This window comes from Pezoporus wallicus, unplaced genomic scaffold, assembly GCF_028554395.1.
Source record: "Pezoporus wallicus isolate ANWC-B61680 ecotype Strahan unplaced genomic scaffold, APGP_CSIRO_Pwel_v1 contig_6354, whole genome shotgun sequence".
Lineage (NCBI taxonomy): Eukaryota > Metazoa > Chordata > Aves > Psittaciformes > Psittacidae > Pezoporus > Pezoporus wallicus.
In genome coordinates this window covers 1,559,952-1,581,548 of record NW_026638688.1, presented here as the reverse complement: position 1 = coordinate 1,581,548, position 21,597 = coordinate 1,559,952, and the positions used below count along the sequence as shown (strand labels likewise).

At 43.2% G+C, this 21,597-nt stretch overlaps 2 protein-coding genes across 5 annotated transcripts; both read right to left on the bottom strand.

The window, feature by feature from the left end:
* Positions 1 to 3,607: 3,607 nt before the first annotated feature.
* LOC130600547 (ovomucoid-like) lies at positions 3,608 to 6,748 on the bottom strand. Its single transcript, XM_057411967.1, has 3 exons — positions 5,578 to 6,748; positions 4,235 to 4,367; positions 3,608 to 3,800 (listed from the first exon to the last, which is right to left on the bottom strand). Exons 1-3 carry the CDS (start codon positions 5,630 to 5,632, stop codon positions 3,755 to 3,757), a joined length of 234 nt encoding a protein of 77 aa, XP_057267950.1. The 5' UTR covers positions 5,633 to 6,748; the 3' UTR covers positions 3,608 to 3,754.
* Positions 6,749 to 7,315: 567 nt separating this feature from the next.
* LOC130600564 (ovomucoid-like) lies at positions 7,316 to 20,726 on the bottom strand. Of its 4 annotated transcripts, XM_057411992.1 has the most exons (11): positions 20,081 to 20,723; positions 19,747 to 19,899; positions 15,379 to 15,440; positions 12,604 to 12,730; positions 11,589 to 11,608; positions 10,652 to 10,788; positions 10,149 to 10,206; positions 9,733 to 9,872; positions 9,106 to 9,166; positions 7,965 to 8,074; positions 7,316 to 7,497 (listed from the first exon to the last, which is right to left on the bottom strand). In XM_057411992.1, the coding sequence occupies exons 2-11, from the start codon at positions 19,772 to 19,774 to the stop codon at positions 7,452 to 7,454; spliced, it is 789 nt and encodes a 262-aa protein (XP_057267975.1). In that variant the 5' UTR covers positions 19,775 to 19,899; positions 20,081 to 20,723; the 3' UTR covers positions 7,316 to 7,451. The 4 variants fall into 4 exon arrangements, with proteins under 4 accessions (XP_057267975.1, XP_057267976.1, XP_057267974.1 ...); XM_057411993.1 differs by having other exon boundaries at positions 9,733 to 9,869; positions 19,747 to 20,726; XM_057411991.1 differs by having other exon boundaries at positions 19,747 to 20,723.
* Positions 20,727 to 21,597: the final 871 nt, after the last annotated feature.

Here is a 21,597-nt window from a genome sequence, read left to right as displayed (position 1 = left end):
CAAGCAGCTTTGTTCCCATGTCTGATCAACACCTACCCTTTGATAGGTCCACTGGGGAGATCTCCCTCTGATCCATGTGCTGTTTCTGAGGGCCTGGGTAGCCAGCCAGGACTGCTCCAAAAGCAGCTCTTTTCTTCCAGTAATCCCTGCTACTCCATAGGGCAGCAGGGAGAAAAAGAGAAACAAGGAAAGAGTCCTGCTATAGGGTCCATGAGAAAGAACAGGAGATAACTGGCAGCAGGCAGAGCAGTGAGAGCTGTTGTGCTAGATATGATGTAGGATTGCACAAGGAGCTCCGTTAATAAGAAATAGAGGGAATGGGACAACAGTAATTGTGTGGAAGCAGGTGGGTTGAAAACAGGCATTAGGAGCAATCAAAAACAACTTGTCTCCATGCATTTGGAAGGGTGAGCTTCGGGAAATGTCAGACACATGTTGCAAATGGGAAGGGCAGAGTGAACGCACCTGGCAAACACCCTCTGTGGTATTCAAGAGTATCTTTATGGTGGGCTCAGTAAAGTGACTTTGGGCATAGGAATATTTTATCATTTCTACAGATATGTGCTCCACATAGAAGTTTAAATAAAAGTCTTCCTGCTATTTCAAGTTCTTAGAGGGCAAACATTCAGGGAGGTTATGGCCACGTGGATGCGATAAACATTGGTAGTCATGTGATGGATCCTTTAGTATTAAGATAATTTTTCAATAAGTCTGGAAAATCTACCCAGTTTCTAATCCAGCATTGTTTCTTCCCATAGCAGTAATATTTTCCTGTGAATCTTTTCCTCTGGCTTTGAGAGTCCCTATCTCAAGTGAGTCTGTAATCTACCAAGACCTAAAAAATTCTTCATTTATCCTTGGTTTAGTTAAAAACTTATCACAGGCTTCATATGGCTACAAAGAGAAATTATGCTTTTGGGGGGGGGGGGGTTAATAAAAAAGGTGAATGTGTGCATGCAAGACTACTTGTTGTTATTCCAGAATTACCATTGTCCTTGTTCCTGTATCCTGCTGTTACACACCACACTGTAATCAAGAATAAAGTGGTTTTATGCTCCACTCTATGCTACTGTAGGGACAAATGTAAAATGCATTTCTTTGCTGTTGACTAGCAATGTGGCACACTGCAAGAGCTCCAAAACAGGTTGCTGTTCCCAGACCTCTGCACAGGGGGGCAGAACTGGATCTTCTATGACAACATGAATTCAATTTACAGCCAGCAAAGCCCCTGCTCTAAGCCGCACTCATCTAATATTTCTCGTTGTAGTTCAGCTATCTGATTGCTGTCTGCATATCACCAGTCTCTTAAGCAGAGATGATATCACAGGCAAGGGTGTCTGGAATAATTTGACTATCTGGGAGCCACGTACTAACAGCAGAAGGCTGAGGATCTGGCCCTGCGCATCCCAAACGCTCAGTAAATCTCAGCTCTGCCTCACTGCAATAGCTCTGACATAGACAGCCCCCAGAAACGATGTCTCCAAGTAATTTTCTTTTAAAACATCATTTTATTTTTCTCTGCATCGAGAAAGAACGTAGTAACAAACCGATTATCTTGACTGAAGCCTCAGAAAGAAACTGCATTAACAGAAAGGTCTAGACTGGCCTGAGGTATATTTTGGCCAGCAACAAGTAGAACAATACACTAAAACAGAAGCATTGATATAAAATAGAGCAGAACAAAATAACTACATGCAATGTGTTAATCAGATTGTGGGGTAATTGAATGGCACTTCCTAAATTCACAAACATCAGATAATGACATAAAGTGCCGAGGCACTGCTTAAAGAATTGTACCATAAAATACCTCGGCAGGCAGACAATGTTTCCTGCCTTGCATTTCCTGGAGGGAGAGTTAGATTAGTAATGGTGAGAGGATTTTGTGTTGTTGTGGCAAGATTTTATTGAGCAGCAACAAAAAAATTATTTCCAAAGAGGTGGCCATAAAAGAGGACTGCCTTCCTCTCCACCCTAAATAGCTGCCCCCCGGGGCAGGGAGCTGGGCATGCGGCTGGGGTCCTGCTCTGCCTTCGGTTACTCCAGGGTAGGATACTGCATAACTCTGCATCTGGGTGGAGGCTTTGTTCCCATACATTTCTACTCGCAGTTTCCCTTCAATTGCCTGGTGGACTTTCCCATTTAGTGGACATGGGAGTGGACCCCCGGAAGATGCCCTCTGAGGAGCACTGGGATCTTGAGTGTGATCAGATCTGCTTGTCTCCAAGGCATCATGGCTCCTGGAGCCATCCTCATCCTTTCTGCTGCTCTCCCGAAAAGAAGATAGGTGCTGGAGTTCTCTTACACCCGACTCCTTCACCCAGATGAGTGGGGCAAGAAGGTGCATGACGCCCCCGAGCTGCACACCCTCCCAGAGCCTCGATTTGTCTTGGTCTTAAGAAATGGCATCCAACAATGAAATGCCTTCCCATACACAGACCTCCCTCTCACAGGAGGCACTTTCCAGCCCTGGGAAGGGACTTGGCACTAAATGGTTGTAGAGAGTCATGTCTTCTGGAAATAAATTGCCTCCCTTCAGATAGCTGCTCTCTCCAGTCTCTGGGAAGTGACACGTTGTCACTTAAGATCATTAACTATTTGACTGGGAGACTGCTGCTGTACAGCATCCCTCACTGGCAGCGCTTTGCTGTTAATGAATAATAAATTAACGCTACGACTCTGAGCCTTTCCTTTCGTCAGCCAAGGTTTCTGGAGGCCGAAGGATCTCAAAGGATCCTCTACAAACAAGGACAGTCGACGTAATTACCTACAAGCAGCAGCTAAGTGGTGGGTGAGGTGCAAAAATGGGCTGCAATAGCAATTGCTAGCAGTCCTCTGAACATCAGGTCTGTTAGGACTGACTGCCCACTAGTTTTCTGCAATCCCCCACAGTGATGAACACTGCAAACACGAACGTGGGCAGCCAGGTATCTGCCTGCCCAGAGAAAACATCTTGTCCCATTGCTTTGGGAAGCTGAGCGGATTGCAAAAGAGCTTCTCTCACCAAAAGGTGGTTTTCCAATCCTGCTTGCAAGAGGAACAGATGCAGCTGGGAAACTGCCCTTCTTCACTTAAGAAATTAGGGGTAACACCTGAAACTGAAACAGGCTTGAGCAGCTCTTGGTGACAGCAAGATCTTCTGTGCCTGCATAGCTTTTGCAAAGCAGCCACAAAACACCCCCAACCATAACAATCTTGAGACTGCCTCTAACTACGTGTGTGTTCAGGCTTGCTTAGGGTGTCTTCATGCTCCCCAAGTCTGCCACACAGTAATGCAAGGGAGAGGCAGCAGGTATTTGACAGCAGTGGTTAGGGAAGCAGCCAGTTCTCCTAACCCAGAGAGTGTCTGTCCGAGATGCCCTTAGTGGAATACATCATTTAGACTATTGCACTAGGAATCATCTTCAGCCCCGGTTTTCTTTTGGAAAGCTGGATGACGGCAGATGCCCTCAAGATCTACCCACTGCCTTTGTGGTTTTGTCTATTTCTTTACAGAAACCTCTTCCCTGTAATTTGCCTGTTAATATCCGCACCCCAGGATTGTTGCAGTGATGTAATCATGCAACATCTTAGGTAAAAACAGAATGAGACATATTATTAAAGCAAAACATAAATGCTGATGGCTTTTTTATTAAGCAGAGGTTTTTAGGATTCAACAGGAGCTTTCAAGGTTCAGGGCAAGGCTTTAGGGGAGCATCTGCCATGGGGAATGGCGCCAGGGAGGATTCCTCTTTATGAGCTGAAGCCTGTCGAGAAATTAACACTTTCGAAGAGATCTCAAGCGAAGAGTCCGACGGCTTCTCCTGCGGAGAAAGAAATCAGTACCTCAGAGACAGAACATCTGGGCTTTTACTGTTTGCCTCTCCCTCTGGTGAAAGATATATCATACAGAGGCTTAAACAAAATAGAAAACTTCTGAATGCCATTCCAGCTATTTCCTTTTATTACTAACATTCAAAGACAAGATGAAGACTTAATTTAAAGGAAGAACAAATAGTCTGCATGAAATAGACTTTGTTTGCTGAAAGAAAGTTCTTCAGCAAATTACCTAAGAGGGAAATGCAGAACTATACTAAATTCTGGCAAATTCTCCCAATAAAAACTTACCCTTGCTTTTAAGAGAACAGATAAACATGAAGTAAGAGAACTTCAGCTCTCCAACCAGTCTCCAAGACTGATTAGTTAGTTTAAGCTAATTTGTTATTTAGTTAGTGAAGAGACTTATATTCATACTTACAGGAATGCATTGCAGAATAAGCATTTATTGCCATATGTTACACCATCAGACCCACAGTGTGGGACATATTCCATAGTGCAGACATTGCTGGGTACCACGTAGTTTCTGCAGTAGCCCTGTAGATAGGTGCAATCTATGTTTACGAAAAAAGTTCTCAACAACAGATATGGAAGAAAGGTGACATTAGGAGATCAGTACTGGCCAGACAGATATGGATTGCCTCCAGAATGTGGAGCCTGTGTAACATTAAATGCTGCTGCAGTAACTTAGACAATAACTCAGACATGAACTGAATACTGCACTACTTGTTAAAACTACCATCAGGTGAAAATAGCAGTTTCACCCAATAATACCTGTGGCAAATATTGCTCAGACAGCTGAATGGCTCAGGATTTTCAAATGCTTATCACAGTGTGATTAGTGAGGATTTAAACAGAAACTGCTTTAAGTAAAGAAATGATGGAAAATAGAAAGATCCATCCCTTACCTGCAGTGCACCAACATCTGTAAAAAAAAAAAAAAAAAAGAAGGAAATATGATACAAATGCAATTCATGGGTTCTGTTAGAGTTAAAATCTGTGAATGCGTGCCCTGAATATGCTACTTTCAACTCACTGTTAGCAAATTACTTCTTAGCAAAAAGAATGTCAGACAAAATGCAGTGGTTTATTATAGGTTTGCAACATTGATTCTGTAGAATAATGTTTTTTAATGAGAGTTATAGCCAAAATGGAAAAGGGTGTACAAGATGGAAGAAGAGAAAAACATTTTTCATGGTTCAAAGGATGGAGCAGGACATGCACTCAAAGCTCAGAAAGTTATTGAGGCTAACAGGGTCATAAAGATGGCAAGTACTTGGAGGTAGCATCTTATATGCATTGCCACAGTAGTTCTTAAGTACAAGGAGTATTTAGTGCGATGTAACTTTTATGAAGCTTCTACAACTGTTCAGGCTCTTGGTTTGCATCTCAGCTCAGGATGACTACAAGAAATGTTCTCTCTCATTCAGTAAAATAATTTGTGTTTCTGCAACATTTCAGAGGTTAAATACTGGATGTCTGAGTCTCTGGGTTATACCACGTACATGTCACTTCTTTCATTATGCATAAACTAGCGCTGAGAGTAGAGCTGTTCCCACAGTTGTTCTTACCCACTCAGTTCTGTTGCTAAAATATTACCCCATAAGTGATAGTCTTTGATGTCAAGTCTTTTCAACACTATCTTTCTAGGAGTAAATAAGTCCTTGTAGAATGAAGCTCTTTCCAGTCTGAGGATGTTTTTGTGGTTTTAAAGACAGCCAGCACTTACTCAAAAGCAGAGCAGGAGGCAGTAAAGCTACTCACCTGGGATGCAGCAAAGGGCTAGAGCAAACAGCAGCAACACGCCTGCTGTCTTCATGGTGGCTGAAGTGTCTGCGTGCAGCGGAGCCTGTGTTTTGCTCAGTAAACATCACCTTAATTCTGCCCTCAGGTGGTAACCACGCTATATGTGCTCATGTATGCACATGAGTCTCTGCGCATTCGGATTTGGCTCTTCCACCCTTATTCTGAAGTAACATTCCTGGTTGTTTGTCAGGGTGGCAGTCTCGACAGAGGTTAAGCTCTGCTGTAAGCCAGGAAGAATGCTTCTTCATCAACAGGAGTCACAAGAAGTTTAGATATGTTTGATACACCCTCTGTGTTGTTATTTTAAGTGAAATACAGGACAAGTTCCTTCTGAAGGACCATAGAAAACTCCTGCAGGCAAAAAAGCAACTGTACAAACCGCAGCAGCAGCTGCTGTCAGATTTCCTCTGTGTGCACCTATCAGCGCCTATTCATGTGTGGTGCTTTTTCAGGAGCAAAACATTGAATGAACAGCTTCCAGAGTGGAAAGTCTCTACTTGTATTTTCATGCTTCATCCCAGTAAAGCATCATGAAGCTATAGTGAAACTAGGAAAGCAATGAACTGGGAGGGCAAGCAAGAGGGTTTCCCAACAATGAAGGGAGTCCTTGGACTGAACAAGAGATGAAGCAACTTTTATAGGCATATGCAAAGAATTTACAATTGTTATTTCCCCTAAAAACCATGAGAATTGTGGGTTAGATTTACCCTAATGTACTGATAGACCAATGATGGCAGAATGGTGTGAGACCCTAGCCTGGATCCTGGAAAACTTGAACCCAATCTGGAAGTGGCTGCTTCATCCACCTGCCCATCTCAATATAAATCCTTCGTTTTACCACCAAAGCATCGCTTTTTTGGATGACCTCATTCCATCAAGGAAAACAAGCATCCTCCTCCCTTCGGCTCCCAGAAGAAATGCATGTGGGAGACACTACTTTTTAGACGGAATATGCCCAATTTATTTACGTTTCTCTTGTGTGGATCAAACCCCCACCAATTCAATACCCGAACAGTGGACAAAAGCAAAATAAATGTCATGAACAATACGCCAGTGACAGGTCACACTCTCACAAAACAGAAGGATATTTTGTCCTTGGATTGTGAAACATTGCTGAGATACTCCTTGGGCTGGCAAAGAGTATGATGTTATTAAAGACTAGGAGAGGAGACAAGTAGGCAGGAGTAGGAACCGTCCTTAAAGCACTTGAAGGTTGTTAAAGGAAATAAGTCACTTGTAGGACCCACAGACATAGGCAGCGTCTGAAAAATACAGGCTTTGCTAACAGACTGCCCTTGCAGGGTGCTACACTTCAGGTGAGGGCTGTGTTCAGCTCCTGGTGCAGACCCCACCACAGCCTGAGTGGGTTTTGCGCAGGGAAAGTGCACCAGCAATGCCTTAGGGGAGATCAGCTGGTGTCATCACTTGAGAGCAGCATTTCAGCTCTTTACAATGTCGAACGTCTGAAAGGGCCTGAACACTAATGTAGGCTGACTATCATTGATGTGAAAAGTCACACAGCTCCGAGGTTTGTGCATCTGTATTTAATTTTGTGCTTTTTATGAGAGGGAAGGGAGCAAAATGCAGTTTTTGTTATATCCCAGAGCTATCAGCACATAACCTATTCAGCCTGGCATCATCATTCAACAAACCAGAAGAAAATGTTTCATGAAACACATGAAACAAGACAAAGAAATGTTGCTGATTTAGTTTATTGAGAAAGAAAATCAGGAGTGAGCTGAGTTCCCCAGAGGGCAAGATGAACTGAGGTGAGATTTTTAGTTGGGATTTGCCAGTGGGCATCCTGTGGTGAATTCTCTCAGCACTGATACTCAGCATTTTCCAAAATGGCTTAAAGTGAGAGTCCCATTGCTGTCCCTGGAAGAGAGGAGAGGAAAAAATGGATTAGACAGAGTCCTGTCTGCTATAATCTGTCCGTTTCCTTGGCTCCTAGAGAAGGCAGATAGGATCCTGCCCCAAAGACAACTTGCAGACTCATAGTCCCATTAACTAAGAGATGAGTGAGATGATTTAACCCGTTCTTAAGACTGAAAATATTTTTTGGGAAACTGTGATGAAACTCTGAATTTCATTTCTTTGCAACATGCAAGAAAAATTCCATGAAGATTAATGGTGTTCAAACAATTCACACTGACAAACCGGACACAGCTCTTTGTATGCTCCAATGGAAACAAAAATGAATGGTTGGCATGATGGCTGGTGTTCTCTCCTGCCCCATATTCCTACTCAACACTGGTCAGCAAACAAGAAAGTGGCAAAACTGTGCAAACTTGCGCTTATAGAAGGCAACTGGTAACAGGAATGGGATACATGTTTGTACATACACGACTGCATTGCAGAAGCTACAGCTGTTGCTGTATGTTTTGCTGTCAGAGCCACAGAGAGGCAAGTACTCAAGTGTGCAGGCGGGTTTAGGGTAGTCACTGCAGTCAACCTGGAAAAGAAAAAGTCTAATATGAAGGATTATGAAGGAGTCACCAGCAGAAGGGCTTGAACCCCTCACTACAGCTGCAGTGCTAATGATAAGAATCTAACTGAAAGTAATTAACTTCCTTGCACAATCTGATATAAGCGGACGTGTCGGTTCCTCCTATGCCAGAGAATTTTATAATACAAAAATAGATCATAATTTCCTGTTTGAAGAGATGTGTACGATACCCTGGCCATAGCATTTCCAAGCAGCAGCAATTCACTCTGTGAATGTGCCATGCTCATAATCACATTGTACTGTGTTCCCAACCAGGCCAGGAAATTAAATGGAAAAACCCTGCTGTCTGGAGAACTGTAAGTGCTGATGCACTGATGCCTGTGTAAGGGTCCAGTATCACTCCTATATTCTTAAAACGGGAAGATCAACATTTAGCTAGGCACGGTGAGAGAGGGATTTTGTTTCTTATGCTATGAGTGCTACAGTTGCTGAGTATTGTAATGCAGAAATGCATATGGGTCCTGGAAGAGGCTGAGGAAATTAATGGAGAAGAAATATATCGATGCTTATTGGCTACACAGAAACTGCAGCTAGCTGAGGTCCATCACCCAAAAAATAGCTGGAGGTTGAAAGAGGAGAAGTCCCATACATCATACATACCCACTCTACCCTTACTCTCTCCTACACAGTCCTTACAACCCCTGCTAAGAGTGGGCTCTGCATCAAGCCATCGGGGCATGCTGGACTATTGGTCTGACCCCAAAAGGCATTATCTGTTCTTCTCACTTCTGCCCTGATGAATTATTTCTGCTACTACTCTTTCACTCATCCTTTTCTGTGCAGTTACCCTCTTCCTTTCCTGTAATTAGTGTGGATGTATTATGTGTGGAAGAAGAAAATCTTCCCTGTGCTGAAGCACAGCAGCAGCTACACTTCTGTGGGATGCTACTGGTCTCGGGGCTGCTGCAGACACTGACAGTACTTAACCTGACATCAGCAGGACTGAAACATGGTCCCTCATCACAGAGTTCACTTACTGTAGTGTCTTCCTTCTTACATTCACCGTCATACTTCTTGTCAACACTGGTTCCAGCCTCTCTGGGAAAGGAAGAGACCCACATTAGGGAGTTCTGTGAGAAACCTGCTCTGCTCCAAAGCATGTCCCAGGATTGCTAATCAGCCTCAGGTATAACAGACAGAATACAGGAGACATGCGACTTAGGTTGTGTCCACATGGCTCTAGATTGCAGTGCAGATGGTGTCACAGCCTGCCAGTGCTGGTTTATAGCATGATGTGAAGGAAAAGGGAGCATCCAGGGTGTTAGGGTGAACGACAGGGTAGGTTGTGTGACAATGTTGATGCACCTTAGGTCAGTTGCAAGGCAGCATCTGCCACATAGACCCTTTTAACTTCGTAAAGAGAAGCGTTCTGTCCTGTGTTAGATCTCCACCCAGCCCTCTACTTCTCTCTCTAGATCAAAGGCAGTTTTCTTTCTATTCACAAAGGAAAACAAGGTCTGGTTACCAGGGAAAGAGGAGGGTCAAAGTCCAAGCACCTTAGAAAAAAGACCTTGGTGGAAGTCCTGATATTCAGAAAAGAAGTTGCCAGGAGCGCTAAGCACTTGCTGTCCCTCATAGGATAGCTCTGCATATGCAGTACTCACAGATTATGGGCACACAGCAGGCACTCGTTGTCATAGGTGACCCCATCAGTACCACAGACGGGGCTGACATCTTTGTTGCAGAGCAACACCACTTTACCTTCTTCATCTGTTGTGTTGGGATACCCACTGCAGTCCACCTGCTGAAGGAACACACAACAAAGCACTGGTGAAGGCTTACTTATAAGAAGCAAGTAGATCTGGCGAGTGTGTCTGGCCGCCTAGGATACTACCACGGCAGGAAAAATTGTTTTCTCTGTGTCACTATGATGGCAATTCACTTGAAGATGACCAATGCAAGATTTTGACATCTCATATGTCCTCTTATTTAGTGTTTGAATTCTTTCTTGGGGGAGTCAAGCAGCTCTGGCCACTGAGAAGCAGGACATGCCTCTTAGTTTCCCCTTGGTTTCACTTACAGGGACAGCTTCCTTGCATTTTCCATCGTGATCTTTGCCAACATTGGTTCCGTTTTCTCTGGAAAGTGAAAGACAAATATTAGGAAGTTCAAAAAGAAGCCTTCCTACATCCTAGGTTCTGGAAATATGTAACCAATACAAGGGAAAGCTGACTATCAGTCAGGCTTATATATAGCTATTTTTTGAGAAGGGGCTTTGGGACCATTTGGGGCAGATCAGAGCAGGGCATCTCTCCATCCTTTTGCTCTGCTTTGCTGTGATGAGATGATGCCCTAGGGGTTATCATCTGGCTGATCCTTGAGCTGGAGAAGAAAAATAAGGATGAATTACACCAGCAAGAGAGAGACACAGTGGCTAAGGCAATATCTAGGCGATGGAGTGCCATGCAGTGATATCCAAGCTCATTTTGAAGGAATTGACATTACTGACATATGTCAGATCACTATTTGTCAAAAAGTGGTGCTTCCAGAAATCCTAAGAATTGCTGCCTATGAAGTACATACATGTTGTGGGCACAGAGCAGGCACTCATTGCTGTAGGTGACTCCATCGGTACCGCAGATGGGGCTGAGGATCTTGGCACAGACCAACACCTCTTTGCCTTCCTCATTTGTAGTGTTGGGGTATGTACTGCAGTCCACCTGCCAAAGGAATGTACAGCAACAGGGTGGAGAAGACATTTTACATTCACCACTCTCATTTGGCACGAGACAGTGACCAGGTACAACCTGCAGTGGGTTTTTCACTGCCACTGCACACACTTGTGCTGGTGGGTCAATGTGGTAACAGGCAAATCCTTCCTGCAGAGACCTCCCCACACAGCAGAAAAGGAGGAGGAGGAGAGGGCTACAGCCATACAGCTCCTCAGATAGGGTAAATCAGTGGTGGTCTCTCATGCTTACCTGAAATTCTTTTATAAAGGCTATCTGTTGCTCTCCCGTTTTTATATTCTTGTGGCACCTCCAGTGCACTTCTGTTATTACTCTTTCATTATCAAAACACTCATTATGTTTTTTATTCAGAGGAGCAAGGCTAATGACATGGCGCATGGAATCTGGAGTACCTTGGTAGTATTTTGTTCTTCCAGCAGGCTGCTTTCAGGTAGTTTCTGATACCACAGCTTATTCCTGTCCTTTTAAAGCCAGTCAGATATGACCCAACTTACAGCTTAAACAAGTTTAAAGTTGGTGAAAAATGAATTAATAAAAATTTTATATTGTTACTACGGCTACTACACTATTAACATACAGCATAGATGTAGAGCCAAGGACAGTATAATTTAATGTTTTATACTTTGGAATCTGATTACAATGACACTAATTTCACGCTAACTGAAAAACAGATAAGCATCTGCAGTCCTGAGGTTTTTCCTGTTCCTTCAGTTATGTCTTTACCAAGCCGCATACCTGAGAAAAGTGACAGAAAGAAATCTTCCACTCACCTCAACCCCAAAGGCAGCATCTGGAAAAGAAGAGAGAGGCAGAAAGTGTGAAACAAAGCCAATATGATAAGACCTCAGTTAAAGCTGGAATTCTAGATGTAAAATTCCTATATGCAGGACCAAACTGATTTCCAGTGATTGGTTTCCTGAACTAAATAAACTATGTATGATTTTTTTTCTTTTCTGTGTTGATAAGTATAATAACATTGCTTGTTGCTGGCTGCGATGGAACACGTTTTTGAACAGCTTTGTTCTTTTGTATTTCAAGATAAGTAGACATATTAGTTGAAAGTAGAATAACTTTTCCTTCCTTATCTTTCTACACACCCATTTTGACCCTAAAGAGCTACTGTTAGATATCTGAAAAGAAACTTGAATCAATACAAATGTAAATGCAAATAGTCACCTACAGGATAAGCAAATACATACAGCATCTCTTGTCAAGCTTATGCATTTTAAAGAAGCTAAGTGTGAAATAAAAAATTGTCTTTGACTTTATCATTTCATCAGATGGAAATATGCAATGACAACATCAGACCCTGGCTTGTTTTCATCTCTTGTTTCTCCATTAACAGAAAAAGAATTGCACAAAAGTTGCCAGACTCCTGAAAAGAACTTGCTGGTGCTATTGCAACATTTTTGTGATCAGTTACTGAAGGTCTGACTACCTTGTTACAGCCTTGTTTCAAGCATTTATCCACTTTCTGTAATTGTAGAACAAGTGTAAGCAGTGTAGCAGTGTTAAAGCAACAGTGTAAAAAGCATAAAAGCACTAGATACCAGCACAGAACTCCATTTGCAGTTATTTATATTTATGACAGACAACCAGCTACAACAGTGATCCATTTAAGCCTGTCCTGAAATCTGCTCCCGCATCTTACGTGATGCCAAAGCACCAGGGCATCCTAGCTCTTTGTAGGAGAAGATTTTCTCTCCTTGAAGCCACTCTCTTACCTTTTTCGAGACAGCCAGGACTCAGATGTGAAGCCTCTGTGACGCCATAAGAGTTACTTACCTGGGAAACAGCAAAGCACAAAGGAGAGGAGCACAAAAACACCCGCTGTGGTCATGTTGGAAGTATGTCTTGAGTCTGCAGGCTGCCTGCTCCTGCTCTGATCATGAGATGGCCTCTCAAAGGCTGACTGCAAATATATACAAATGCAATGTCTAAACTGTTCAACTGTAACATAAAACAACCTGTAGAATCTGTCACCAGCACAATGAGGCTGGTAATATTTATTGAGGTCTTGACTTTCAGGTAACGGTCAGCATCTGCTACGCAATTGATTTTGGCTGGACATCTGGTTAATAGCTTGAGACAATTATCACATGTCCTCAGTGATCAAAACCAAACAAACAGCCTTTTAGACAAAAGAAACCTCTTTAGGATTCAAGTAGAAATGAAGAAGCACAAAATACCGAGGGGAGTAAACAGCAGGTCCTTCATGTGTCTCTGCAGAACAACATCTCCCATCAGAGAGCAGCTCATGCAGAGCATGCAGTACTATCCTGATGCAGATCAGGCTAAGACTCTCTGCTTGCTTTCTTTTGCTTTGGGTGGGTTTTTTTCCCTGCATTCCCAGATATCCCCCTCTAGGTATGAACATGCATCAGGTGTGGCTTTGCCGTCAGCAGAACTGGTTAAGCTTTGCCAGGTGAGTCCAGCAGGACTGTGTCTAACCTGTGCAGCTAAAGGTATTTAGCATTGATTTGATAAGTAAAAGGGTTTCTTGACAGTTTCACTTCAGCAGACTTGAAAGCAGGTTATATTCTGTCAAATGACACCAAAAATGTCACTTGGACCTTATCCTGAGGGAGCAGTTATTTACAGACCTAGCCACAGTGAAACACACCAACCAATTCAAAGTGTTCCGCCAAGTCATCTTGAGAACAAAACACAGTGAAGGTTTGGGAGCCTATTTACATAGCACCAGCTATGTTTGCAAGTACAGCAAGTCCTTTCCCCCTACAGATATTTTAGAACATTATACTTAAAACATAGATCCTGTCCCAATTTTCCTGTCCGTCTCACACCTCCAGCATTCATGCGATCTCCAAGTGTCTCCTTCCTAAGAGGAGGTCTGAGCCTCTGCAGCTTTAGTAGGAGTAATTTTGCAGAAGTGGGTTCTCCCTTTAACCTCAGTTTCTCACCGTGATCCCTTTCACAGGTCTGAAATGGCAAGAATACCCAGGGTTTTCTGCCATGGGAGCTGAGCACTGTGCTTAGGATAGACTTCAGCATTATTGGAGCTGCAGAGCAAAAGATCTTTTACCGATGCTCCCTTGAACAAACAAGGCACCACCCATTAATCAAATGAAATTCAGTTGAAATCATTGAAAATTAGCCCAAGAAATTTTATTGGTGTCTGATATGTCGCAGTGGTCTACAGGATATGCTTTGACCCTTTAAAGTATATATTGCATGTATTGTATTCATGCATTGTATGCATGGAGTCATCTATTCTGGGCAATGGTGAGCTATGAAGGCAGCAGCATGGCTGTATGGATATATAGGTACATTTTTACCTGGAAGAGATGGGTTTCTTCACAGGGAGAAGCATTAAAATAATTATGCTGCTGGATTTATTTCTATAAATTACAGAGAGATGCATGAATATTTTAGAAGGATTGAGCACACCTTCAAGATATATTGCCCTAACGTGCCTTGTGGATGGTGTCCCTGGAAGCCAAGTACTTTCTCTAAGCGTGCACAGAATCATGCTGAGGCCGCTGTCACATGCCATGCCTGTTGCCTTTATCGGTTCTCTGATGAAGAGACATACAGTCTCTGCACAGTTGGAGGAAGGTACATCTTTCTGGGTCAAACATGAACTTTGGTACTACCTTCTCCAGCCAGGCAGCAAGTCCACTGTAAATCATCCTCACCAGCCCTGACCTGACAGCTTTGGACAGGTTGTCTCCTGCCCGGTGCCCACAGTGCTGCTGCTCCCTGCCTCAGATGGTGCAGTTCTCTAGGCAAGATGGACCTCTCCTCGGGTGGGTGGAGAGCGCCTTCCTGAAAAAGGCTGGTGAGTGTGGCCTGTATACACCAGAATAAGATTTTCCACTGCAAATGCCAGGCTCAGCACTGGGTCTGGCACTTGCCCCAGGCAACCCAGATTCATCTCAATCACCACAACACTTGTCTGATGTTCAGCAGATCCATTCCTTCACTATCTCACCTGCAGATGTTCTAGGGAGACTCAGGTATGTGACAGTTAAGTCACGAGTCTCCCCTGAGCTGCTCAGGTGCCCCCTCAGGCAAGCCACAAAAACAACACCCAGAAATCACCAGGTTTCAGTCTCAGCCAGCCAACATCCATAGCTCTAGATTATCCTGCCTCTGGTAAGGGCACGGAAAAATCCCACAGCTGGCTCAGCTCATGCTGTGGGACAGGTTGCTCAGCTCGTAGCTACTCTTGGAAGAACAGTTAAAAAGAGGATTGGTCTGCAACCCTGCCACTGATCTCACGCTGTAATCTACTTCATTACAGTCTTCTAATCCTCAAATTCAGACGTACTGTATGGCTGATGACCATTTTGCTAATGGAAAATCCTCATCCATGCAGAAGCCAGCACAAGGGCAGAGGTCTGCTAGCAAGCAAAGGCAGTACCACATCTCAGGGTACCATGTGTTAGTGCTTCAGGGCACAAGGGCAGAGGTCTGCTAGCAAGCAAAGGCAGTACCACATCTCAGGGTACCATGTGTTAGTGCTTCAGGGCACCAGGGGGTCTGCTGGCAGACACCAGGGCAGGATTTGGCCATTATACAACATCCTCTCTCACTTACACAAAGACTTCCTTGGTCTACATTTTCCATTGAAGTTTTTGCCAGTATCGATTTCATATTCTCTGGAAGAATAAAAACCAATGTGGGAAATTTTCTTAGGCGATATGTGACTTCTCAGTAATAGTAAACAGTAATACCCTGATAAATGAATGACAAATTACTCAATACACTTTTCCAAACATTCCTGGGTTTTGTCACGTTATTTAATTAACAAATTGCTGTTGTAAAAGTGGGAAATAATAATAATTAGTTGTAGCTGTTTCATGAAATTGCCTCTAATCACTCCAAAATGCCTGCTAAATACAATACAGATTGCAGTTTCCATCTTTGTCTTTCTCTTGGCCACAGTATGGTCAATAACTGCTCGCACTGAACCACGTGCCCAGAGAAACCAATACAGAACAAATGGAAGATCTGCCTCTCACCTACTGCCCAAAGGTGTTGTTTGAACTAATAAATAAAGCAAAGTCACTGATAGGATTAAAACATATCAACATGGAAACATATCCAGGTGTTGATGAGCTTATTAAATAGAGCTTGATTCAGGTAATGCCGGTGAATATTTTTCTGAGCTAATAAGACCATGCGTGGAACTTTGTACCCTGTAGGTGAAGGCTAACATGGTGTCACATTACTTATGCAATGAATTAAATGTACTTGGCCCCACTGCAAGGACAGATGTTGACACATAGGAACAAGTCCAGCCGGGGCCACCAGGCTGGTCAGGGACCATAGCACAGGGCATTTGGGTAAGCTGAAGGAGCTGGAGAAGAGACGGCTGTGGGAGATCACCACTGAGGTCTGATGGGGTTCTAGAGAAGACAGAGCCAATCTTCTCAGAGCTGCACAGCAAAAGGATTACATTCAGACAAATGTGAGGAGTTATTCTTTGCCATGAGGTTGATCAAGCGGTGGCACAGGAATCAGAGAAGGCCATGCATGTCCTTCCTAGGTGATACTGAAAACCCAGCTGAATAAGGAAAATCTTGAGGACCCTGGGCTGACTTGGACTTTGGCCTTGTTTTAGACCTCTAGAGAGCTCTTCCAACTTGAGTTATTTTAGGTAAATGGTACTCATATAATGCTCTCTCCTACGGATAGATTTTATTAATGATCATAATATTTCTCCACAATCCAGGAGAGCAGCTTCAAAGTTTTCCTGCCGCCTAAAGGGTCACAGATAAGAGCTCCCAGACACTTTTATAGGGATGACCAGTAACATGTACAATGAAAAGAGTAGATTGTAATTATCATTAAAACACAAACACACTATTCAAATATGAGAATGTTATTAGCTTGCGATGATTTCAAAGTCTCTCCATTTCTGCAACAGCCCGGGCCCCCTGCCATCACAATGCTTCCTCAGAAGGGCATCAGTATTTGAACCTACAGAGAGTTACCTGCACCACAGAAGATCAGCTGCCAAAATAGCAGCTACTTCACTGCTGTGCTGTAGCATCAGCTCTGAGCACATACCTTCAATTCTCGCCACACCAGCTCATGCTGTGCTTCAGCCCTGGGTGGTTTCTGGATGATAAGGATGTCAGGTCAGGTCTCAGTTGCACAGGGCAAGAGTTACTCACATGAAAGCAGGAAAACACTAGAATAAGCAGCAGAAAAAGGAGGCACTAAGGAGCAAAACATTTGGCTGGACAGTGGCCCAGCCTACGGCTCTTTGAAGTGAACATACTGCAGAGAAGGTGTTTTGGAGGTAATGCAGGAGACGTTATTCTGCAGCTGGTCAGAAGAAGAGGAAATCATTGGTTTATTCCGTTTTCCTGACACTTCAGTGATCTCAGCTGTGCCTCAGTGAGTGCTCGTTTCATCTTTGCCACAGCCCAAGCAGAAGCAATGAGGAGGTGGCTGTGGGAAGTTACAGTCAACCTGGGATTGACACCATTCATGGCTGCCTGGCAGGAGAAAGTTAATCTGGCAACTTCATTGCTAAGGCTGGGAAGGCCTCCTTCAGTAGCTGGGGTCAGGAGAAAATCTTCCAAAGGCAGGAAAAAAAATAAAAGGTCAATAAATTCTTATCTGCAAGGAGACATTATTTATAACTCAATGCACAGTTAAAATAGAATGAATAAGCATTTCTGCCATGAAAGCAAATTACTTTGAGGTTATATAAACCAGGGGAATAGTTGAACACGTCCCTAAAGGACAGCAGATGAGGCATTTTCAAGCTACCAGACATCTAGCAACACGCACATCATCAGAATAGCACGCGACAGGGGGATCGTGGCTGTGTCTTTTGGATTCCAGACAGCTATACAAGCCACCAAACAGTGTCATTGCCATGAGAAGCTTATAGGCAGAAGGTATTTTAATTGACTAACTATCAGGGCTGGAAAAACTAATTCAGTATGGTTGGGATGAGCAGTTGCTGCATGCACTGAGCAGCAAGGAGGAATATGAAGGCTTCAGGGAAGATCACTTGATTCCTGGACAGCTGCAATCAAGAGCTTGTTTACAGAGGGATAAGCATCCCAGATGCAACTGCAGTACGAATGCTGTGGTAAGGCTGGCTGGGGAGACAGGTTATAGTCTCCTATCGAGCACAGGAATCACCTCTTCACAGTGAGCTGCCAAGCCTCATTAATTTATCATAGGAACATGCCTTCAGTGCTCGCTCCCCTCAGTTCTGTTTCCTAAGATTGACAGACATGTCTAAAGACCACAAAGTGTTCTTGGCAAGAGGGTAATTAACCTTCGATGTTTACATCTCCCTCCTCTTGGTAAGTAAAACACCAAGTTGTTCATTTCGAGGAGGTCTGGCTGTAAACAAGTCATAGTTTCCTTTTATGCTCTTGATCAGAGGTCAGGAGGACTAGAATAGCAATTATTTCTGAGCTCTATCTGGAATAGTAAGTAACAGAGGAAGAATTTCCTTGAGTAAATGTCCAAAGCCTTGGACTCAGGGCTTTTGTACCCTTTTCACAGCCCCAGGTCTTTGAATAAGATCCCCATGAGGCTGTAGCTCCACAACAGTTTGGGCCAGGATCTGGAACCTTCTTCATGCAAGCTCAGGACAGGGTGAGCTGAGGCTCTGTCCAACTTGAGGGAGCTAAAGGGGAAGAAATCTATACACAGCTAATGACATGTATGAGAGAGGAATTATTCTAAAGTGGTTTTTAAGTTAGATAAACATTCCAAGAGTGTCTCCCCCTAAACAAACCTCATATGGGAGGAAACAACAGGGACAGCAAAGCTGTTCCTGGAGGTGCTAATCCACTGCTGCAACAGTAACCTGGAGGCATCACTGCCTATTGACTGCCCCAAGAAACATCAATGCATTGCATCCCTAGGCAAAGTTTTCTTTCCATGTGACACCAAGGTACAAGGCAATGAAGAAAAGGAGCAAGTAGAGCATCAAACAAAAACATGTTCCCAGATCTCATCAACCAACAAACTAGCAAAAATTCATACAAGAAACAATGTTTGGAAAAGACGAATGAAGGTGGTTGCTTTCATTTAGGGGGAGAAAACACCAAGAGCAACTCTGGGATTTGGGAGGAATGGTGGTTTGCTTTTTAAGACAGATCTTGCAAATAAAGCAGCAAGAAGGGATTTTATTTCTGAGGGATAGGTGTGCAATAGGCTAAGAATGAAAATCCACTGCTCTCCCCTATGGGAAAGGGAGAAAAAGGGTAAGAGACGGAATGCATAATGGTGCCATAACTTGAAAACTTGGCTGGAATAGGAGGTATTGGATGGAAAGAGTTTCTACAGCTGAAGGACTATTAGCATCATAACCACTGAGCACTTTTTCCTTCATTATTAACATCAAAATAAAGGGCAAAAGTTTCATTTATTTTGCAGAGTTGAGCTTTAATGAGACCACTGGCTGATTCTTTGCAGCTGGACATGGGTGAAGCAGAGTTGGTTCTGACAGAAAGCAGCATGCTGCCAAATTACAGGATTTTACTATTTCAGAGAAATTGAGGTAAATAGCAGGACTTCTACCACCTGTGAACTATTACACTAGCAAAGTAATGCAGTTATTTACTTAATACATGATCATATGGCTCCTACATCCCCTGGCTTGTGCACCATGCCCCATTTGCAACCTGACAAAAATTCTTATCTCAGGAGAGCAGAACGCACTGATACCTGCAAATGTTTTGTGTGTCTCCTTTTCTGGTCTTGAAACAGGTTATGCTGCACTGTCCTGATGCTGCCAGTGAAGGTTGCTTGTGCATGCTTGCATAGCAAAGAAATATTTCTCCTACTTGACTCATATTTTGTATCTTTTTTGCCATCCTTCTCTTCATACATTTGAATGAAGCCTGTGGAGAATGGCATTATTAGAAAGCTAGCGTTAAATCCCTGCCAAAGAAAATGTCAACAGAAGGTATATGCATCACTTACGTCCAATCGTATGCTGCCTGCTCAGCATCCGACTGACATTATTTGGGATGATGCCACAGAGAGCAATGGGAGATCAGACTGCTTCTTAGTTTGCCTGCCTTCTTAGTCACTGGGATGACTGCTGTTCCTGAGACTCTGGGTGTGCCATCTTCCCTGAAGAAGGAAAAGTCTGATATTAGAGACAGTATGACCATTTTCCCAAAGGGGGTTGGGTGCTGGGAATGTAAATAAAACTCCCAAATAGTGCAAGTGAAGGAGAGTTCATCTGAGTTAACCACCAGCAATGAAGTGGTTATACTGTCTCTGGCTATTATATTCCTACCAGTCAACAAACCTGTGCCATCTGAATATACTGCATCATCTGGATTTCCACTCCAGCTATTTTCTTTGACTGTTTTCTCCACTAAATCTTCATGATTTCCCTCCAAGCACAAACAGCGAGTGAAAAGGGAGAAAAAGAGGATAAATTGGAAAAGAACAGGGAGAGGCCAGGGGCTAGGGGACTGTCACTCGGAAAGCACGTTCTTTCCATCAGACTGACACATTATGGGCACATATCCCACATTCACTGGTGTAAGTGAGACCATCTGTGCCACAGATCTGCTCCAGCGCCTGGCCAGGGGGCCCAAACCGGCCATCCTCAGCAGTGCCCCCGGGGCTGCGCTTTAAAGGGAGCAGAGTAGAAGAGCTTAAAGCAATACATTTCCAAACGTTCCTCATTATTCAGGGGGCTTGAATGAAATTCAGGTTCTACTTCTATGAAAGAAAAATAGGCAGGAAGCACCACGCTATGCGAATGCTCTTTGTTTGCAAATTCACAGTATATTTAAACTTATGGGGCTGCACCTCAGCTGGTGAGATTCTGGAAAACCCTCCTAAGCAGAGTGGATGTCTGCCAGTTGGAGACAGGCTGCTTTCCACGGCTGCTGTCTGCTTTTCTTGTATCTACTCATTGATCAGCAGAGAGCACACAACCGGAACCCAGAGCATGGCAAAGAATCAAATAAAATTGTATCAAACATTAAATTACAGCAAGAGAATGGACATTTCTGAGTGTGAATGTATTGACGGATGAAACAAGTGGATACCAGGATTATATTTCTTTAAATATAGAGGTCTGGGGAAATCTTTCCAGTTCCCAGAGTATTTTCTTTGCTATCAGACAGTTAAATAGACCTGTGCAACTGACACAATGAGTTCGTATAATTATTTCTGTATTTCTTTTGTTTTGAGGAACATGGAGTTCTAAAAGTCGTAAAAACCATCCCATTTAGATATTCTTCTGAAAAAAAAGAACATTAAAAAATCAGTGGGATGAGCCTTGTCACTCTCAAGCACCACTCAAGAGAGATTGACAGAGTATCCAGGCCCATCTGCATGCCTCGCTAGAAAAAGCAGCATACTAAAAAAAAAAGCTAAAACAAGGTAAATCAGCAGACATAGTTTTGAAAGGCATAGAATTTTTGCTAAAGTGTTTGACTGAAGTTTAGGTACAGACACTATCAAGAAAAAGTTGTTGTCTGTTGGGTTCTTTTTCAAGTCACAGATAGGTGAGTGCTGATAAATAATGGAAAAAAATGTTTGGCTCCATATGAAAAGACTAAGTATTGTTTTCTAAATCCCACTTATCAATCAAGATTTCAGTGATTCACCTCATTCTTCCTCCTCTTTGTGCTGCAAGAAAAATGACTGCAGATTCAAAAAGACATTGATAAGGCTATAAAGGTAACCAAGACAAACAAGGAAGGAGAGAGAACATTTATATTTTTAAAGTATTGCCTTTGTAATATGTACCAGTGCATTCACAGGTCACGAATCCTGAGGTCAGACCTTGGATGAAAATACAGCAAA